The sequence below is a fragment of the Ixodes scapularis genome, unplaced genomic scaffold (genome assembly GCF_016920785.2).
Source record: "Ixodes scapularis isolate PalLabHiFi unplaced genomic scaffold, ASM1692078v2 ptg001856l_1___fragment_2___debris__unscaffolded, whole genome shotgun sequence".
In the NCBI taxonomy this organism is placed as follows: domain Eukaryota; kingdom Metazoa; phylum Arthropoda; class Arachnida; order Ixodida; family Ixodidae; genus Ixodes; species Ixodes scapularis.
The window spans coordinates 27,371-49,425 of record NW_024610198.1 but is presented as its reverse complement, the minus strand read 5'-3'; the positions used below and the strand labels follow the sequence as shown (position 1 = coordinate 49,425).

At 47.2% G+C, this 22,055-nt stretch overlaps 1 protein-coding gene across 1 annotated transcript in view; it reads left to right on the top strand.

Annotated features, from left to right (window-relative positions):
• LOC8032849 (complement C3) overlaps positions 1-22,055 on the top strand; it is a gene marked incomplete at its 3' end in the record, with an annotated part of 118,887 nt that overhangs the window by 70,979 nt on the left and 25,853 nt on the right. The window contains exons 11-15 of the mRNA XM_042288325.1: positions 641-716; positions 8,592-8,748; positions 8,874-8,951; positions 16,386-16,560; positions 19,947-20,116. Coding sequence (XP_042144259.1) covers positions 641-716; positions 8,592-8,748; positions 8,874-8,951; positions 16,386-16,560; positions 19,947-20,116 — 656 coding nt within the window. The remainder of the gene's footprint in view (positions 1-640; positions 717-8,591; positions 8,749-8,873; positions 8,952-16,385; positions 16,561-19,946; positions 20,117-22,055) is intronic.

The following is a 22,055-nucleotide window of genomic DNA, read 5'->3' as shown; positions in this document are numbered from 1 at the left end:
TATGTTCATAATATATTAAACAATGTTGGTGGTGTTTGATCATCACCGGGCTGTGTAGTATGGTTATTCAGATGTGAGGAACCTTCAGGGACTATTTACCTCCCACTCATTTGCGCTGAGCTTTAGGCAGTCAGTCACTTTGCTATATATAAACGTTTGGCGTAATGTATCCGCTATACACTCCTTAGTTCAACAGCGCATCACGGAAAGAACATCCACTGCACTATTCAGCTACTAATTGTTGCACTCGCATTGATAAAATTTGTCACATATTGTTTATTAAACTGATCGAAGCGTACAAAGGACGATATCTAAAAGGTACTGCGCACTTTCTTGGGAGACATGGTCAATGAAAATATTTACATCACCTTATATTTCCGAAGGAACGTTTTTCGTTCGAGAAATTTTCAAACCAGTTTTTAATATTAATAGTGTAATTACACATGCTCAGTGTCACTAGCTAAGCTCCTCATAAAACGTGCGACACGCTCGTCTTGAATAAGATCCTTTTAGAAATATTCAGAGAGATGGAAATTTGAGCAAGTTCGTCCATACATCACATGCGACTGGCGGATTAATGTGCCCTCTTTTAGTCGCGATACAAATGTCCTGTTTTTTTTTTTTCGTCCTCGCTGTACAGGCTACAAGAGGATCCTGACTTACAGAAAACCTGACGGGTCTTTCGCCGTTTGGACCGATCATCCTTCCAGTCTCTGGTATGCACCTCTGTCGCTCCCCTCCTTTTCTTTTTAACGCGCCAGCGTTAAGGAGTCCGCGTCGCAGAAAAGCCGGCGTCGGTGGCGTTGTGACGGGAAAAATTGATTGGTCCATAGGGTCATAACGTCACAGACACGTGACCTCGCGCGGGAAAATAAAACGAACCGAAACGCTAGCGTGAAACGTGGCGTAACGCAGGGAATGAAAGTGATTGAAAAACATGACATGTAATTCCAATTAAAAGTCGCCACATGTCTCGATATGATTTTACTTGATAAAGTTATTCATTTGCCTTAAAGAAAATTTGTAGAACTTTAGGCGGGATTCGAACCAGACATGTCCGCCGCAATTCTTTTTGAGACTGCCAGAAAGAGCATGAGAAGCGAAGGAGAAGGCGATGTGAACCGGATTCAATAACGCTATCGTGTTCCACTCTTAAAGGCGAAGCTTAAGTGTCCTCCAAGTTGTTCTACTTTGCGTGCGTGTGTGGGTCCGTGCGACATGATTGATAACCGGAAGTTTCACAATGGAAGAAATAACCAAGATCCTGTACGTGATTGATTGAAAGTAAAGTAATTGTATTGCTTATATTTTTAGACAGCCGGCAGCTAATCAGGCTCAGTGGGCGTCTGGTGTCTCAGCTACAGACGGGAATGATTGTTTGATTGAAAACGTGTATTTTGAAAGACAAGGAAAATTCTCGTCTGTGAGTGGTGTGCCCTGCGATGAAGGAATGAGTTTGTGTAGTTGTAATATGGGGTTTTGTGCACGGACCCCCGAGGCGTGCTTTATTTCCCACAGTCAAGGCACCTCCAGTGGGGCTAAGCTCGGGTCGGGCCGAAACACGAGGGCACCCTATCAGGCCGGGCCCGGGTCAGTAAGACTTATGGGCCTGGTCAGGCCTTAAAAGCTGGACACGTGGAGTGCTCTAGGATATATTGTCACGAATGACAAGGTGAAACAAAGAATAACTGGGGAAACTGAAACGTTTAATGGGGGCGAACTTGTGCCGAAAAATAAAAAAAGGAAAAAGAAGATAACAGCAGAGCGTCGCGGGCGTCGAAGTCGGCGTAAGAGCAGAGTTGAATGCTGGGTCGAGTACTGCCCCTGCTTGGCACGCGGAGCCCTTTTGTACACGCCTGGGCTTCTGGAACAATCAGCGAAGAAGTTTCGGCGTGTAGAATATTCTAACCTCGAATTACTGCCTACCTGGCCAGCTGCGCGCGCGGCATTACTCCCCCCTATAAAAAGTGCATCGCCCTGATATACCACAAAACAAAACAAAGCAAATAAAAAGAACGGCAGACTAAAGGGTCATTAAGAACACATAAGGTCCATAGTCCTATCGAGCTTAGTACGGCTCCAGGCACACGACGTGGACGACTTCAGGTCTTGGTGGGCGGCGTGATGATGTTCTTGTTCCGTCGGGCATCACCTCGCAGTTCAGCTCCCCGAGGTGACGAAGTACCTTGTATGGTCCAAGGTACCGTTTAAGCAGTTTCTCACTGAGGCTGCGGCAACGGATGGGCGTCCACACCCACACCCTGTCTCCGGGCTGGAAGTAGATGTCCCTGCCACAAAGGTTTTAGCTGACCGCGTCGACGCGTTGCTGGTCTTGAATCAGGAGTCGGGCGAGCTGGCGGACTTCTTAGGCCCGTTGAGCAACCACCTGGGCGTCGTCGCTCTCATTGTCAGATGGCTCACGGGGCAGCATGGCTTCCAGCATGGTTGTTACCTTCGACAACCGTGTACCAACTGGAAAGGTGTGTATCCAGTGCTCTCTTGAACCGCCCTTTTGTAGGCAAACGGGACGTAGGGAAACACCTCGTCCCACGTCTTGTCAACTACGTCGATGTACATAGAGATCATGTCGGCTATTGTCTTGTTGAGTCGCTCCGCCAGCCCGTTGGTCTGCGGGTGGTACGCAGTGGTACGACAATGGCTGATGTGACTGAGCCAGAAGATTTCTTGGGTCAGCTGTGCCATGAACGATGATCCGCGATCTGTAATCAGCACTTCGGGAACGCCGTGCTGGAGGACGATGGACTCGATGAAAAACTTGGCGACTTCAACAGCAGTCCCTGAAGGAAGGGCTTTCGTTTCTGCATACCGCGTGAGATAATCTGTGGCGACGATTATCCAACGGTTTCCCAGGGTCGACAGCGGAAAAGAACCAACCAGATACATTCCGATCTGCTGGAACGGTGCAGTTGGTGGAGCAATTGGCTGCAGGAGAGCTGCCGGCTTCGTCGGCGGTTTCTTGCGTCGCTGGCACTCGTGGCAAGATCGGGTGTAGAGGTGGGTGGTTTTGGGGAGCTTGGGCCAGTAATAGTTTTCACGAATACGGGCCAGCGTCCGACTATAACCAAGGTGTCCGGACGTCGGGTCGTCGTGGCAGGCTTGAAAGATCTCCTCCCGAAGGTCGGTCGGGATAACCAGCAGCCAGGGCAAGTTGGTGTCACTGAAGTTCTCTTTGTAGAGTTCACCTTGTCGAATGGCGAAGGTCGGCAGGACTCGTGAGAAAACACGGGGCACGGTACTCCCGCTCCTTTCCAGGTGCTCAGTTAATGCGCGCAGCGCAGGATCGTCTCGTTGACGTCGTACCAGGTCGTCGGTGGTCACTGCTCCTATGAAGCAGTCGTTGTTATTGTCGCCGCTGCTGCCGGAAGGTGTCTCGACAGGGGCCCTGGACAGGCAGTCGGCGTCGCTGTGCTTGCGGCCCGACTTTTAGACTACAGTCATGTTGAACTCTTGAGGTATAAGACTAAACCGAGCAAGGCGTCCTGAAGGGTCCTTGAGGTTCACAAGCCAGCTGAGCGAGTGATGGTCTGTGACTACGCAAATCGGGCTTCCGTACAAGTACGGACGAAACTTTGTGATTGCCCAGACGACCGCAAGGCATTCACTCTCAGTCGTGAAGTAATTTTTCTCCACCTTGAACAGTGTCCGACTTGCGTAGGCGATGACTCGCTCGGTGCCTTCTTGCACTTGAACTAGAACCGCTCCAAGTCCTGCATTACTAGCGTCCGTGTGAATCTCGGTTTTCGCATCTTGATCAAAGTGTCCAAGGACAGGAGGAGTCTAGTGTCTTCGCTTCAGCTCGTTAAATGCCTGCTGCTGCTCTTCGGCCCTTTCGGGCTTCTCGGCGTCCGTCGTGAGGTTTGTGAGTGGTGCGGAAATCCTTGCGAAATCCCGAACGAAGAGATGATAATAGGCACAAAGTCCAAGGAATCTTCGCAAGGCCTTATTTTCTGTTGGCGCTTTAAAATGCCGTGACGGCGCGAGTCTTCTCGGGGTCTGGGCGGACGCCTTCGCTACTAACCACGTGGCCTAGGAACTTCAGTTCTTCACAGACGAACCGGCACTTTGAAGGCTTGAGGGTGAGCCCGGTGGTCTGTATGGGTTAGAGAACCGCACGGAGTCGTTGCAAGTGCTCGTCGAAGTCAGCTGAAGATACTATGACGTCGACAAGGTAGACGAGACAATAATACCTTTCACGAATACGGGCCAGCGTCCGACTTTAACCAAGGTGTCCGGACGTCGGGTCGTCGGGGCAGGCTTGAAAAATCTCCTCTCGAAGGTCGGTCGGGATTACCAGCAGCCCCGGTGAGTTGGTGTCGCCGAAGTTTTCTTTGCAGAGTACACCTTGTCGAATGGCGAAGGTCGGCACAACTCGTGAGAAAACAAGGGGCACGGTACTCCCGCGCTCTTCCAGGTGCTTAATTAATGCGCGCAGCTCAGGATCGTCTCGTTGACGTCGTGCCAGGTCGTCATTGGCCACTGCTCCTAGGAAGCACTCATCGTCATTGTCGTCGCTGCTGCCGGAAGGTGTCTCGACAGGGGCCCTGGACAGGCAGTCGGCGTCGCTGGGCTTGCGGCCTGGCTTGTAGACTACCGTCCTATAGAAAGCCGCGCGCGCAGCTGGCAAGGAGCTCGATGGAAGTGAGCGGCTCGTACTTGCACGGCCCGTTCAATGTTGGTTGCCTCCGTTACAAACGTTTCGACGGTTATAGGTGTACATCGCACCAGGCCTCCGAAGATGCTCGCCTTGACACCTCGCATCAGGATTCTCAGCTTCATGGCTTCGGAGGCTTGAGAATCCTCGCGGTTGCTGAGTTGAAGAACATCTTGGACAAAGCTTACGACGCTCTCGTTGGGGCCTTGGATTCTCGCTTGAAGAAAATCTTTGGCGCGTTCTTTTCGCTGTTGGTTGGTGAACGTACCTCGGAGCTCAGCCTTCAGTTGCTCCCAGGAGGTGATCGACGCTTCGTAGTTTTCAAACCAATCTTGTGCTGTGGCCTCCAAAACGAAGTAAACGTTTTGAAGGCGCTGCTCCGGTTTCCATCCGTTATGGCGGGCCGCTCGTTCGTAATGTTGCAGCCAATCTTCGACGTCCTCGTGGACCTCCCCGTGGAAAGGCGTCGGAGTCCGGGGTGCGACGGGAAGGTAGACGACGGCGGCGGCGGCCGGGGTCTGTGGCGGCTGGTTGTCCATCGTCGGCCTCGTTGGCTGCTTGGTCCTAGGTGGCAGAAGTCCGTACTCCGGGGGTAGACCTTGGGTGCGGCGACATTATCGGGTCTCAATCTTGTCTTCGTTAAGTCCTCGGGAGCTTGGGTTCGGACTTGTACTACGGGAACTCAGAGCGCTGCGCTGCACGACATGTGGTACCCCGCACCTCCACCACAATGTCACGAATGACAAGGTGAAACAAATAATAACTGGGGAAACTGAAACGTTTGATGGGGGCGAACTTGTGTCCTAAAATAAAAGGGAAACAGAAGATAACAGCAGAGCGTCGCGGGCGTCGAATGCGGCGTAAAAGCAGAGTCGAACGCTGGGGCGAAAACTACCCTGGCTTGCCACGCGAAGCCCCTTTTGTACACGCGTGGGCTTCTGGAACAATCCGCGTAGAAGTTTCGGCGTGTAGAAAATTCTAACCTCGAATTACCAACATGGTTCTCCAATTTACCAGAACATCACATCAGAGTCAACAAAATGCGTACACCCTTAGAAAAAAGGGTATGGATAGTCCTCCCTTAGGGGGAGGAACGGTCTTGTAACCTATGTTCCTTTAGAAAGGGAGAAACTTTCGTCCCTGAAGCAAGAAAGCAACTAGTTCCTCCGTCGCCTGCATCTCATTACGGCGGCCCTGAATCGAGCAAATCGAGCTCAATAAGGCTTAACGAGGACGCTACGTCTCTTGTACGGGACGAGAGGAGCAGCAAATAAAAGCGTAACACGAGATTTTCGCGAACTGTGTTTATTTCCGAAGCCAGATTCCCCCTACAGGTACAAAAACTTGCGTTTTGAAAGCAGTTACTCAGTCTTTTCGTCGACAGCACTGCGACGTTAAACGGAGACAACCGATACCCAGTTCCTTCGCGCACTTTACGTCTTACCTTTAGTGTTCCTCGGGTCACAATTACTTCGTCGACCGCACATCACCGAGGAATGGAAAACTCAATCCGTGAAACCAAAAGCCGCTCTCAAAAGAACAAACTCGAAGCCGCTGTTTATCGCGTAGCGTGAAAGAAGGTTAAATCGTTTGCCACCAGATGGCAGGGTCAAGCAGAGTAATTGCAAGTAGCTAGGCTATGTGGCGCTAGGTACTGCCCAATTCATGTTCTACAAAAAAAATAAAATAAAAAAAGTATTTCATCAGGCCACCATAGAGCTTCGGGAACCTCTACTATACACATATTAAGCATACTACAAGCATCAGGTGATCATACATTGAGCACATACACATATATGGCACATACAAACACCAATACAAACGGCACACTAACCCGAACACTACAGCCGAGCTCTGCGTTTCCGTCTCTTATACTGGTCGTTTTGAACGTTCGGAATTTCTCGGTGACTGAATAAGCAATAAAGAAATACTCCCACCAAGTAGATTTTTTTTTTCAGCAATGTCATACCTCTGAGAGTATTTAGAATGGCTCAGGGGATGAATCTCTTATTAAAAAACAAACGCTCGATCATGCCGTAATTATTTGAAAGCCAGTAAATCAAGCCGCTCCAATGGGGTTCGAAGCCATGAGTTTGTTTCCCCACACGGCACGTCGTTGCCTGTATTTCTATTATAATGTTTGTTTTTCTATTTGTCCTGTTCGCGCAAGGCTGCAATTGCCGTCTTGAATTAATCTCTGTAAAGCGGATATTCACTCAGCTAGAAGTGATGCTTCACGGGCGGAGAAATCGCTTTTCGATCAACTCGAATGCAGTCAAAGCCGCGACTTGCGGCAGGTGTTAAGTGTACGGAGCTACGCTGTGGCGAGCTCGAAAACTTCTAGCGCTCATCCCAGCGCGCCACTTGGAGGGCAGTTCCTCCAGGAACCGTAGTATATTTAAACAGCAAAATGAAAAGGAGCTTTTTTTTCGATTTTACCTAGTATTCTTTTTTAATGCTAAAATTCCATACTGTAAATATACATACTTTCCGTCACGATTTCGTACTGTTGAGTCCTTTCCCCAGAGCTCAATCGCTCTCGCGGACGAGACAACCGACAGTCACATTGGCCACTGTACGATAGGAGCTATGTTCAGACCAACGTTCCAACATGACTATCCGCACGTCGATCGATTGCACCTAATCTCTCAAGTGGTATTAAACTTGTTAATGTAAAGCGGAATGTCAACCTGCGACACCCCGCCCCTTCCGATCACGGCCCGACTAGCGGCATCACTGCCCGACAGTTTACGCCATCTCATATTGTTGTTACACCACTGATACGCGAACACACGTTCACTTCGGCGGTAATTCTAGTCTTTTGTTCACAGCCCAGAACACTGCCATCACGATGTTGGTGCTATGTTGCTGACACGCACAAATACAGAACCACGTTGAACGTTAGTTGCACTCGGCATCGGAAAAAAAAAAAAAAAAACGGAACTCAGCACGGAAGGCACCCAGGCAGCCGGCAGGAAAACCTGCCTGCCTGGGACGCAGTTCCTGCGATTTCCATAACGTCGACACAGTTCCGGGTGGTTCCGCTACTGTAGCGACTGTAGTTACGCGTGGGCCCCGCAATCCAGAGACGGCCGTCTTACCCAATGTACGTAGTACTCCTGGCACTGCTCCGGAACTTCGCTGTTTCTAGCGGCTCCGTTTGCTCGTTTGATAAAATTAGTGATAAAAACGTCAATGCAACCGAAATGTTCTGCACGTTTGGACTACAAGACGGAATTACAGGCGGCCTTCGCTGAGGCTTAATAAACTCAACGGCATTTATAAACAACGTGCGCGACCTGCTTGAAAACCGAAACCGAAAGAAGAAGAGTCGGGGGGGGGGGGGGGGGGGGGGGGGGGGTGAGCTTTCTCCCGTCTGCCTGGAGAAGGAGAAAAACCTTTAGTTCCTCCCTTTTTCTCGTGTCCGCTTGGGGGCGCGTCAGTAGAAGGGAGGAAGACGGGCCGTTGCTACTTTTTAGAGCGCAGCTCTTAGGCACCCGTTTCCGGCTTGAGCGGCGTCGCCGTCGGCGTCGGCGTGACCAAGGTCACCCCAAAGTCAACCCAAGATCACGTGACCCTCCCCGAGGTCACGTGACCCCTCCCAAGGTTACCTCAAGGTCACGTGACCCCCAATGTCACGTGACCCCCAAGGTCGCCCCAAGGTCACGTGACCCCCCCCTCTCCGAGGTCACGTGAAACGGCGGATCTTTAGAACGCCGTCTGACAGGGGTATAAGACTGCCCTGCATAATGTCCCCGGTGCGTCAAGCTGTTAAAAGGAGGTTTCGAATAGACGTTCTTTATGGCCTAGCATCATGAAGGCACCCCATGCGGCATTTTACCTTCTACAGCTAGCACTCGACTATTGACTCTTTTTATTTCGGACGATGGCGATAGCTTCACTTCGCAATGGCACGCAGGCTGACGGCGTTTGTCCTTCGGAACCTGTGCGAAGCCCGAAAGTCAACCATGATCGACGAGGCGGTGATAACCAGCGGATTGCGGTATATAATGACGCAACAGCAACAGAACGGAAGCTTCAAAGACGCCTATCATCTGCACCACAAAGAACTTCTGGTACGTCCTCCAGCATCCGTCGGCAGTGTCGAGCGAATATTTTCTTACGATAGATGGTATACTTTGATCACTGTTTGCGGAGTGTTAAACGATACGAGTGCTTCCGCTTCTGCTACGTTGTGCAGGGCGGCGTTGACGGACCGGTGCCTTTGTCGGCCTACGTCCTGCTCACGCTGCAAGAATGCATCAAGGATGGGGTCAGGGTAAGTAGAGGCATCCACCTTCCTGACCTGTTTGACTATACCCGGGGGTGTCTTAGAAACTGTCGATTCATCTTTCTGAAGCCGCCGGTTGGGAGCAAACTTTATTCACAAGAAAGTGACCTAAAATGGCACTACATTCCCTCGCTGTAATATCATAATTGAAAATACGCGAATAAATTACTCAAAAATGTTTATAAAATTCTTTAGCAATAAAATCGCCAAATTTTAATTACTATTTCAACTGCTTATTATGTGATTTGATCATGTTGGAGTTTAGTTCTACGAAGTCCCTCAAAGAATAAGAAACACTAAGCGTCTACTTCGTCCTTTTAACAGCTCGTGGCACGTCGGAGGTGCCAAGATTGCGCCCTAGTGCCGGCCGTCTAGGCAACCTAAAAGAACGGGAGGCACTCACTTGATCGAATGACGTTTTAGCGAACGCCCACGTTTCACCGAATGACACTTGAGCGAATAGTCGGACGCCGTGAAGCGGCGTTTTCGGGTGGGCCAAATGGGTTCACATTTTTGTAATGAGCCGCCGCAGACTGTCGCCGCGAAGCGGCGTAAAGCGCAGCGCGGCGGATGGGTTAACGCGCGTTCCCGTTATTCGCTAAAACGTCGATTCGCTCAAATGTCACTGTTCGCTAAAATGTCATTCGCTCATGTGATATGGACCCCTAAAAGAACTCTTGATGTCAAAGAACACGCAGAGGGACACATATTATGCTCCACGTAAAGCGTGATGTTCTCCGTTATTAGGACGGAGAAACAAATTCGCCCTTTCGCCGTACTAGCGTGACAAAGCCAGTGGTAAAACTAAATGTGAAGTGTTAGTGTGAATAAACTGTGTGCGCATGTGGAGACTGGATGGCGCGAAGCGGCCCGGTGTCGTGCAAGGCAAGCGTGCACGCGCTCCATTGATGCCTTGCTTTTGGGTGCCATCTTCTGTGGTTGCAGTTGAAATGCGTTTTCTCAGAGCCTATTGAAGTCGCAGCAGACGCAGCGGAGAGAGCATTCGGAAAACAGAACAATTAGAACGCGGCAGCGCCGAGAAGAGCCATGGCACCAGCCCGCGACAAAAGACAACCAAACACTCGGAACAACCTCAACCCGTTGCGGCAGAGGAGCCTTTTTTTTTTGTGTGTGTGTGCGTCAGTTTTCTTTTGTTTTCTTTTTGCGCGCATTCCATTGGGAAGCCGGAGCTCGCACGTTTCACGGAGCAGAGCGCCGCTGTCTGCCTTAACATGTGATTTACACCCGCCTGGAGTAAAGCGCGGTCCAAACCGACACGCATTTCTCTTGCGTGTGCCGGAACGAGTGGAAATAGTAGGCACAGTTTCCGAACAGGCAAATATCTGGAGTTACTTACGGTTTCCCAGTCCCTGCAAGCAGCTATCGGAAGCAGTCGGCTGCTTCGCACCCATCAGAACAAGTCACCGCTTTCAGGGCGAGAGAAGCAGCAATTGAAAACAGAACACGTGCCTTTCGCTAACTGTTCCTATAGTGCCAAAGCCAACTCCCCGCGCAGGTAAGGAAGCTTGAGTTTCGAACGCAGTCATATAGGTGTCAACACTGCGAGGTTAAACAGAGACAATCGAAACCCGGCCACTTCGCGCATTTCACGACTTACTTTCGCTATTCCCAAAGCCACATTTATTTATTTATTTTTTTTTGTAGCACCGCACGCCACAGAGGAGTGATAAACCATTCACGAAAGCAAAATACGCTCGCAGAAGAGCTCATTAGAAGCAGCTTACTAGGAACATTGTTGCACGGTAACCTGAAAATGCGCGTCGCGAAGCGTGTGAGAAAGTTAAATACCTCGCCTCCAATTGGCAGGGTTGGCAGGATCAAGCATAACCTCCGAGATTCCGAAGCGCGCGCGCGAAGGCTTCTTCGGCCGTCCCATTCGACTCGCTTTCCAGCGGTACGGGTGTCATTGCACTAATTCTGTCGCTCGCCGCGAGGTGGCGACGTCCTCCTAGTCATCACAGAGCAACGAGCCGTCGGCGTCGCAACCACCGCGGTTGGCTGGTGTCAGGGCGTCGTCGGCAGTGTTTTCGAATCGTGGGAAATTTCGCATATTGTTGGAAAAAGCATGACCAATGGAAAAAGGGAAACCAGAATTTAAACACATAGAAAATCGTGGGAAATATTTTTTAACAAAAAACTTAAACAAAATTTTGTAATTTTCTTATTTACATCGAACAAGAGAAAGGAAGTGGCACTAGCTACTCAGACATTTTTCTGTTTTAAAGAGCCAATCTAGTTCATCACGACTTACATCATCTGTGTGCTGCAAGCCTGCCGGTACAGTACTGCCGGGTCGTGCGCTTTCTTCACCGCTAGCTACAGACACACGTCCTGTCAGTGCGATAGATCATAGAGTGCACAGTGGGTGCGGTCCCTTTCACAACACGAAAACGAGCAGGCGATTTTTGTTTAGCGTAGTTAATGGCCCGCTTGCCTTCATTTAGTTCCCCTGGTTCGTTCAACCAATGTATAGTGCGGAAAAAAAGGGGAAGAGAGAGCGGTGTGCCGAATTTCAACTTCTATATTTTTTAATTTATGCGATGCAAACTTTTACAAAACAAAAACATACGGGAGGTGTTGCTGCACTTAAATATACTTGACGCCACGCGTACTTTAAAAACGACTTCTGTATCTTAAAAGGTGCTGTGGGGAAAAAAGGGAATTTTCGCCGCTCGACGAGAGAAAAACCGAAGTGGCAGTGTGGCAACACTGGCTTCGGGCTTCGTCTAGCGTTGAGCCGGGCTCCGCGGTCTGTTATCATTTTGGCAACTTCCTTGTCTGCCGAAATATCTCAGGTGGTTGGGGATGGGAATCTCGAGGGGAGAAACGAAAAGGTTTCTCTGCCGAAACAGCTTTCTAAAAAGCTCACTTTACGCGTGTTCTGCGTTTTTACGACAGCTCTTATGGGCCCTTCTCCCATTCAAAATGATGCAGGAAGTCTGTCGTGTCACGTGACTTCAGGATGTTTTGTGACGTCACAATCTTACGTGCCGCCACACTGTCATGTGATATAATGTCACATGACGTCATAATCTAACGTAGCTACGCGGATAGTTTTATGAGTACGAATGGGTGTGGTCACTCTCCGAGCAGACATTGGCGGTGCTCCCTGCACGTAAGATGCGAGATCCAGAAGCATACTTTAGGGTTCGAGAAGGTGCGTTAGCTATCCCTGTAATTGCAAAGAAAGCCTAGATTGCAGAGAGGGACGTCCATCTCAAACCATGGAAAGCGTTTGCAATTTCATGACCATCGACTCCCGCGACGATTGGTCGCAAGTGCGCATGCCCAGCGTTTTCACATGGTGAGGAGGAAAGGCAAAGATGCTTGCAGGCGACAAATGCGAATATTTGACAGCGCGCTCGCCACCTATGGCAGTGCTGGTAACTGTCAAAAAAGCTCTTGACATTGGTGTTTCACATATTAGAAGGCACGCACTGCTTAAAAAGTTAACACCACTGATTTTGCGGTATGTAGAGAAATGCCCCCTTCTAGGGTGCCCAGCAAGGATTGACCACGAAACAAAAACTTTTATAATTGCAGCATTGAAGTTTGTGCGGCGATTTCTGGCCAACATAGGCATGACTATGACAGACAGGGTAGCGTATCGGAAGAAACTGCTCGAAGCCACTGCATCGCAAAGTACTTTGCCTCTAATCTAAACATTCAATGCTTGGAATCTGTAAATAAACCAGGTTGGAAGTTTGAATACAGAATAAGCCAGGTTGCAGCAAGGTTGGAATCTATAAATAAGCAAGAGTTATTTTGCTTTAGATCTCATTGGCTGTTAGCATATCAATTAAGTTACGTATGACAAGGTGCATAACAGGATGCGGTGGTCTGTGCTACATGTGCCGAAAACGAGACGTTTACAAGATAACGCCCTACCTTTTGAATCAGCACCAACAATTATCACGAAGTCTGTAAAAGAAATGGAGAAATCATTAAGAGCTGGTCCAATCTCACCGCCATAATTTTTTCCCTAAAGCCGGGGTCACGCTGCTTATACATCATGCAAAAGCCAGTCTGCGAACATATTCGAACGCGAGTCATTACGAGATCTGAGCCTCGAATGCCGCAAGGCAACGAGTTCAAGGAGGCACTTGGCGCGCGGCATTCGAACCACGGATATTGTGGTGACTCATATCTGCAGGCCGTCTTTTGTACGATGTAAGCAGTGTGACTCCGGCTTAAAGGTGCTTCTAGTAGAAGAAAACACCACATTATGATTAAAACGCAATTAATGCAAAAGTGCAAGCGAGCTAGACAAGCATTACAATAATAATCCCCGGAGAAGGGGAATAAGGGGGACAAAGGACAAACACAAAACTTCAAACACAGCGACGTTACTGGTGCGCTACCGAAAAAATCGGCCTGGTCCTATTATCAAACCAGGGACCTCTCCATTTCCAGTGGACCTTAAAATGCAAGCCGTTCACCATTGTTTGTGTTGGCAGCTGATAAACCCGTTTGCTCTACTGACGTCTAGCTTCTAATTAGCTCAGTTTGTGGAGCGCTCCACTTGAAATGCAGAGGTCCCTGGTTCGATACCAGGACCAGGCGCAGTTTTTCGGTCGCGCACCGTCACCTGGCTGTGTTTGGAGATTTGTGTTTGTGCTCTGTCCCCTTCATTCCCATTCTCCAGGGATTAATATTGTCCGCACAATATGACCCACATAAATTGTGTAATAAATTATTAAAAAAATATTAAAGGACGGACAACACGGGCTGCACTGTATAGTATCGAATCTCGTGCTCAGGCTCAAAAAGCAACGTGAAACAACGTATGGAGATATAAAAACACTAGAGCATAAATGATTTTATTTGGGGAAATTGAGATTTCTTATGTAAGGATCTAAATTTGTTCCTGGATGTTTATACGCGCTACAGATTGCAGTCAAATTGATCGAAATGCGCAGTTGTAGCGCTAGTCGCCACATGTCCAGATGAATATCTCAAATTAAATGAGGATCACAACTTGTCCATCTACTTCCCCAGAACAGCTGTTCACCGTTCTACCACAAGGCAGAAAAATCTGTAAGTAGAAACTGCAATAATTCAACGTAACACGACTTTTTTTTTTTTTAACTCTTCTCCCTTACGCCCTTCTGAAAGTACTGAAACGGCAAATTGGGTTCCTGGGTTGAGAGCGCCTCCTCGCGGAGAGACGCCGCCTCTTCCTCTTTTGCCGCTTACACCCCTCCGATACTCAGAAGCGTTCGCGCGCATCGGAGTAGCGGAAGCCATGGGCCAAGCAGAGTAATTGCAAGTTGCTAGGCTAGGTGGCGCTAGGTACCGTTCAACTCATAGACTACAAAAAAATATTCTGCCAAATCACTCCACAGTCGCGCTTTGGGCATCTTTATCATAGACACATGTACATACATTACGCATACCAGAAACAACAGCTGAACATATACGCATATACAACGAGCGCATACGGATACACAGCACATACAAAACATCAACATGAACGCGCACTAACCCGATTACTACTTGCGAACACTGCGATCCTTTTTATGCTCGTTGCTTTGAAGGTACTTATTTTATGAATGATCACTTAAGCAATACATAATGCTCCCAGTATGTTGATTTTTTCTCAATAATGTCATGCATCAGGTGTTTTTAACGGCCCAAGCAATGCATATCTTAGAAAACAGGAAACGTTCATGCCGTAATTATTTCGGTCTGCCGATAAGAAAACCGCTCGACTACGGTTCCTAGCACCTGTTCGTTTCCACGCAAAGCACGTCGTAAAATCATGCGAGAAACGGCAGTTTTTTTTTGTTTTTTTTTATTGTAGTATTTTAAATTTAAGTTTATTTGACATCACCAAGTACAAAATACAAAATGATGTCTGGAGCACTTTTTGCTTATACGCTATTTGTTTGCGGCTGCATGCAATCGTCCTCTTAAATTTACCTCTGCAAAAGACGTATTCACTCAGGGTGGGACGGTGCTTCAAGTGCAGAAAAATCGCTTTTCGGTCAACATTAATGCTGTCAAAGCCGCAATTTGCTGCAGGTGTTGGGAAGGGCTAGTTACGCTGTGGTGAGTTCAAAAACAAGCGTCTTCGCCACAAGTCGAAAAGATCCAGATATAACGCAAAAGAAATTTTCCTAGGACCACGTCGGTCTTTCTGTTTTTTTCTCATTTTAAGCTAACATATACGAGACTGTACATATACGTGCTCTCCTTCACATTTCGAGCCTGTTCAGCACTTCCCCAAAAGCGCCATAGTTATCTAGCAAAGGAGAATAGTCCATTGCAGGCGAGAGTTATATTGGCGCATACGATCAGAGCTACGGTTCAGACCAGCGTTCCGACATGAACCGCATGTGGATCGATCGCATGTCATCGGTCAAGCGGTCTTCCTAAACTCTTTCATGTAAAGCAAGATGTAAACCTGCGACGTCGCCTCATCTTGCTGTGATGCCGCTGGTACGCGAAACACATGGTGACATCGGCGAGTCAAAGATTCCAGTCTTCGTTCCCAACGCACACTTCCATGGCGATGTTGGAGTCACGCGGAAACACAAAACCACGGCGATCGTTGGTTGGTTGACACTCGGTGCAGCGGAAACGGTCATCTTAGCGCAGTACAGGGTACTCACTGCTCCGGAACTTGGCTGTTTGTAACGCACTAGTTTCTTCGTTTTGAAAACAAAGTAGTGGTGAGAAGGCCAGTGGAATCGAGGTGCTCCGCGAGTTTGTACTAGGAACCTGAACTACGGCCAGCGTTTGCTGCTGCTAATTCAGCTCAAGAGTGTTTGGTATACACCGCGTGCGAGGTGGCCGCAAAACGAAACTGAAGATGAGGGAGGAGGGTAGAATTTTTTTTCTTTCTGCATTTAGAAGGAAAATACGTTTCGTTCCTGCCTTCTTTTCATGTACGCACCGTTTAAGACACTTTTGAGGAAAGGACGTACTAGTCCTCTTTTGACTGCTTCCGCGTGGCAACTGTCGAAGGGCAAGACCGGTTTGAGTGGGACTTTGCTGTAGCTCCGACACAATCCTTGGGTCTGAAAAACTTTTAAGTCAAGAGACTGAAGTTACCCAGTTGCGCATATTTCACTGGTGAAGACAAGCTGTGCAACTCGGTTTTTTTTTATAAAAGAAGCCCAATTGAAGACATCGGGTCGTCAGGGGCGCAAAGGAGGCCTCCGAAGGACACATTGCGAAGCTTGTGTGACTGCATAAAACGGTCAAAGTGCCACGCGACTTGATGTCACGAGGTCTCGTCATCGTGTCGGATGACGTCACGCGAGAATGTGACTTCACGTCATTTTCCGTCACGGGACAGTTTATGTCAAATTGTCACGTTACCAAACGTGACCGGTCGATACCACCTCATATCAGACAGACTGCGAGCCACAAAGAAACCTTGAATGTGCGACGCAGGTGGACGACCTGGACGTGTCCAGGGCCCGAGCGACCAACTTCGTGGAGAACAACCTGGAGTCTGGTTCGCCGCCGTACACCCTGGCGCTTGCAGCGTACGCTCTCGCCCTGAGCGACAGCCCCAACAGACTCACGGCGCTCGAGTGGCTCAGGAACGTCGTTGTCCACGACCAGGGTACGTGTGCAGCCGCGGGAGAGGCCGACCGCCCACGCAGTGATCGGCACGGTGCCCGAGGCGCCGAGACGCATCGGGCGTTAGTCGGTGACTGGTGCCAGATGGGACTCCTCTGCGGCGTCAGGAAGACACTTTTAGTTGAAGGAACAGACACGGAAAGGAACGTTCCCTTCGTTGTCTGTTCCTTCGACAAAAGTGTTTTCCTTTTACGCACCGCAGTCTCGAGTGTTAAACAACATAATTACCTACCACCAGCTCGCCAGCGCACTTTGAGTTTTAGCCGAAAAATGCCGCGTTCGCACTCGACGCAGTCGAATTGACTTCACTTCTCACATGTCGGGGAGGAGCCTCTCTCGCAACCCTTACGGTGCGACGAAACAATTTCGCCAAGAGGAGTTTTTCCATCGCACATTTGACAGATTTTAAGCGAGCAGGACGGAGATTTGTTGTTCTATATCAACACGCGTCTTTGACATCAGATCTCTATGGTTGAGCTGCTGTGACGTTTGACTCGAATCTGGTTCCTGAACAGTGTGGGCAAACGCGGACTTGTTTCTGAAGAGCGGTCTAGATTATGTGATTATGATAGCGCCGCATCAGCTGGCGATTTCCGGCTCCTTTTGTTTACAGGTGAATACTACAAACGCAAAACTCCTGTTTTTAATGCTTACATTTTTTTATTTATTTATTTCAAAATACTATCAGTCTCTATTGAGACTATGATAGGGTGGGTATACAAGCGTACAAAAAAATACAAAAAACAACAGCATCAAGAGCAGCACACACTTGAAAAGGTACTATGAAAGATATCGCCAAATAATCGCAAAAAATGCTTTGACAATGAAAGATAACAATATAGATCCGTCATGGGCTATGATGCGTCGGCGAAAAACAATACAAACGGCAAACAATGTTTATTTACATTTCGCAAGATGCTATATAAGAAGAAAAAGCTTCGAGTGATTGGCATACCACAGCTTGCTCCGAAAGAAGATTCCAGTCACTTATGGTATGTGGGAAGAATGAGTATCTGAAACAGTCTTTGAAGAACCGGGGCTGATGAAGTGCGCGACTGTGTTTGTTCCGAGTTACTCTCGACTCGTCAGGAACTAGGTAAGCTGTTTTATCTATCTGCAATAAGCCATTAATAATCATATATAAAAATTTCAATCTTTTTTCTTTACGCCTCATCTTAAGTAATGGAATGTTGGCTTTTGAATACAGTGCCGTAGGTGAATCCAGTCGACGATATTTGGAAAAAATAAAACGTAAAGCAAGTCGTTGCACCTTTTCTAGCTTTAGCACATCTTTAACAATATGAGAGTCCCAAATTTCGCATGCGTATTCCATCAACGGACGAATGAGTGTTTTATAAGCCAAAAGTTTTGTGTTCATTGAACTCAGTTTCAAAGACCGCCTTAAATACCACAGTTTATAATTCGCTTCTTTTACAATACTATCAATATGAGCACTCCAACGGAGATCGTGAGAAATAATGACACCCAGATATTTGTAACTGCTTACCCTTGCTAGTGGATACCCTTCGGTGGCGTACGCGAATTCAATGGGCTTTGTTTTATGAGTAATAGTCATACAAACGTTTTTATCTAAGTTTAGTGACATTTGCCAAGTATTGCACCACTCACCAACGCGTGCTAAACATGTGTTAAGATTAATTTTATCGGTGGGCTCCCTAACCTCTGTATACAAGATACAGTCGTCGGCAAAGAGCCTAGCCTTAACCGTTAAATTGGACAGTATATCATTAATAAATATTAAAAAGAACAAAGGACCGAGCACTGTTCCTTGAGGTACACCTGATTTTACATCAATCAAATCGGAATGTCTATCTTTAATTTCTACAAATTGTCTTTTTCCGTACAAAAACATCTCTATCCATCTGATGAGACCTGGGTTTTTCAGAATATATTTTAATTTGAGTAATAATTTCCTGTGGTTAACCTTATCAAATGATTTTTTTTAAATCTAAAAAAATAACATCAACTTGGCCTTTACGGTTCAGTACTTCAGAAAAATCATGCGTGACTTCATCCAGCTGAGTAATAGTAGATACCCCTTTACGAAAGCCGTGCTGAGAGCTGTTTAATAAGTTGTAATGACTTAAGAAGGAGTGAATATGGCTCGAAAGTATATGCTCTAAAAGTTTCCCACATGTTGATGTTAGTGAGATTGGTCTGTAATTGTTAACGGAGGTAGCTTTACCAGACTTCAAAACAGGCACAACTTTACCAATCTTCCAGTCATTGGGTAATGAACTTGAAGACAGGGAGTCTGAAGGATTGGTTCGGCCGTATGGAAGGAATTTGGACAGGCCTTAGGGAAAATGTTTGGGGAGAATAGGAATTCTTACGCTCGAGGCTTAGCAACTCGTACATAACTCATCTTTCCTCAAATTCCATTGCAAGTTGACACGGTAAAGAAAGGTAAGTGCTCGGCGACCCAATCAACCGCTTTATCGCTCGATCCTTCGCTCTGCCAACACCAGATAGGATAAGCAAGGCCGGTGCACAAGCACTTCCACATCAGCACAGTGAGACATATTGCAGACACGGAGTGCACACGAGTGCTGCGTCATCGTTGAGTTGGCGCTATCCGAATCTGAGGGCGTTTCGTGGAGGTCCAGGAGGCTATTCGCAGGCTACGAATATTTCGGCTTGTGTTGTCTCTTTGCGGTTGTACAAAGCACAAAGATGCGTGATCACGTGGTGCGAGGCTCGTCCAATGAGCGCGTGGTGTCCACAGTTTCGTCAGCAGCTGTCAGCGAAGTAGAGCAGCCAATAGCGAAATAGCCTTTCCGAAATGTCTGATGCCAACCCTAACACCGCGTGTTTGACTGGGCTAACGAAAAGCAAAGCTGTTTACGGGGTGCGCCGCCTTGACTATGCCGCCCATCGCTGCAGCGAGTAACGCCGACCATCTCCTACCGAGTACGAGCTTCACGCGATTATAACTAGCTTCGTACTGGTAGCTATCCTTTTAGGAACACTTAGGGGATGTAAATGTTGTGAAAACATTTCACTAACAATTTTTTGACGCTGGACGTTGTGTCGATTACAATAATACCCTGTCAGAAGGGAAAGTAAATGTCATTTTAATCGAATGTCATTCACCGCTCGGCGAATCAGCTCGTGATCCTGGTTCTGCACGTGGCGCGGGCAGGCGCAGCGCGTCGTATTAAACACGCGGATTGGCCGAGCTGTAATGTCATTTTGCTTAAATGTCATTTAACGTGCCCGTCTGACAGGGTTATAAGTAAGAATGTCATGCTTGTAGACACATTTTAGTCCAGTGCTCGTCTTGCACTTCCCAACTGTCGAGTGCCCAGTTCCAAATTCGGGACCGGTATTTGTTTCCCCGCATGCCAGTGGCGGATACTCGGCATGTGCCGTCGACCACGCTACCGCTGACGATCCAGGGAACAGCCTACGCCCTGATGGCCTTCCTCTCCGAGAGAGAGAACCGGGACTACGTCGACGGATACGTCCGCTGGCTCAACGGCAAGATGCAGCCCACGGGAGCCTTGTCGTCCACCCAGGTGAGAACCGCGCATGGGACAGCCCGGCTCTCGGTCTGCGTGCACGGTCAGAGGCCGCGCACGAGGGCGGAATCGTGGAGGAGATCCAACCGGCACGCCCTTAGCGGCTAAGCTTAAAGCATCAGGCTTGGCAACAACAACCAGATAGATTATTTGTTGGTGTATCTGACGCAGCGCTCTACGTATGTAGCCTGCCAAGAGCCACAGCCGGGCGTCATCGCCCGGCTCTTGTTCCAACAGTGAAGCAACGATTGAACTAGAGTCGCAGCCAAACGACTTTGACGCATCACTTGAATCCAATCAGTGCTGGATCGACGAAATATGACATAAATAACGCAGTGCAGAAGCTTTTGGTTCTTTCAAATCCAAGTTCTGAGGGAAAGAAGTTGAACAAGGTATCAGATCGATCTCCTCGCCAATAGCTGCGGGAGCGTGAAGTGAAAAAACTAACACATTACGGCGCACAAAAACAACACTCTGTGAAGTGTTAGCATGATTCACCAACTCGCCCAAGCTAAAGTGTTGCGAAAACTAAAAGGTGACAGAGCCGTCGCGATCAAAACTGTCTAAAAGTTCACTATCGGTAGTATCGATACTTTTTCCACAAGTATAAACGGTGTCGAAAACTATCGATGATGGATCATCGATACTGCTATAGGTAAAGAACTATCGACAGTGCTATCGATAGTGCAATCGCCATTGACTGCCGATACCATCGAATGTCAACTTTTAAGAAACTATCGAGTTTTGCGAAAGCGAAAGCACGTTCCAAAAGAAGATTACGACGGATACGCACGGGCAAACAAGGCGGGCTCTGGGCAAAACATGAAATAGAAAGGAATCAAAGCATAAAGTTGCATTCGTATACAATTATTTTGAGATAAGGCAAAAATGTATTTTTTCTACCTCTCCTGTGCATATATTTTTATATATTCCGGGGGTTTAGATATCAAGCTTTGCACGTTAATTGTAAAAATAAAGGGTTAATTTAGTTTTCCTTGGTTAGTAGGTAGTGAAAACATTCGGTGGAGTTATTTAGTATGAAGGTTTTTACATGTTTGTTATATGATTGTATTAATTTTATTATTAAATATACACATTACATTTTTTGTATTTACCAGTTACATATGTGACTGGGCACTCTGCTGGGGATCACTATTTGTTTCTACAGCTAACAATTCTTAGCTAATTTCAGAAGATCAGACTTTTTAACTTTTTGCTCGTTTTTTTTTTCTTTTGATAGATTATGTAATGACAGTGTTTGAATGATTTATTTACTGGCGTAAAACACATAATCCAAATATGGCATGTCACATAGTGTAGAAGTAAATGTTTTCAGTAAATAAATTTAGCACAAATGTCGTGTGAACACTTCAAATTGAACACTAACAATTAAAAAAGCTTGTACTAGACCACGTGATTAGTTACTGGTGCTTTCATTTTCTCTGTTGTTTGAATACAATAATTTTGAAAACACAACGTTAATAGCACAAAAATAAATGAAAAAACGAAAGTTTCGATCGATCCAAGTAAGGATATTTAAAAAAAAAACACAGTATGTCATTGAAAGAAGCTTTGTGAATAAAAAAAGACAATATTGTTTTATTCATTTATTAAACCTGTTTAGGCGAAAGAAACGTAGTTATATTTTCATTAACATCCCTAAATTTTCGCATTCGATCATTATCGCGAGCATCATATTCAAGCAGAATATCGAATTTCTCCGATGCCTAGTTTCCTTAGCACGAGTGGCACAGGGAATTTTCTTTTCCAAATCGAAATCTTTCTAAAAAAGAAAGAAAAAGAAAAGAAACAAGATTCAAACTCTCAAGAATTATTCTAAAACGAAAGAAAAATCTGCAAATTTCAATATCGCTGGTTTATTTGTAATCTTTCCATAAAATACAATTGACAGTTTCTTATAGCATATTTCGAATAT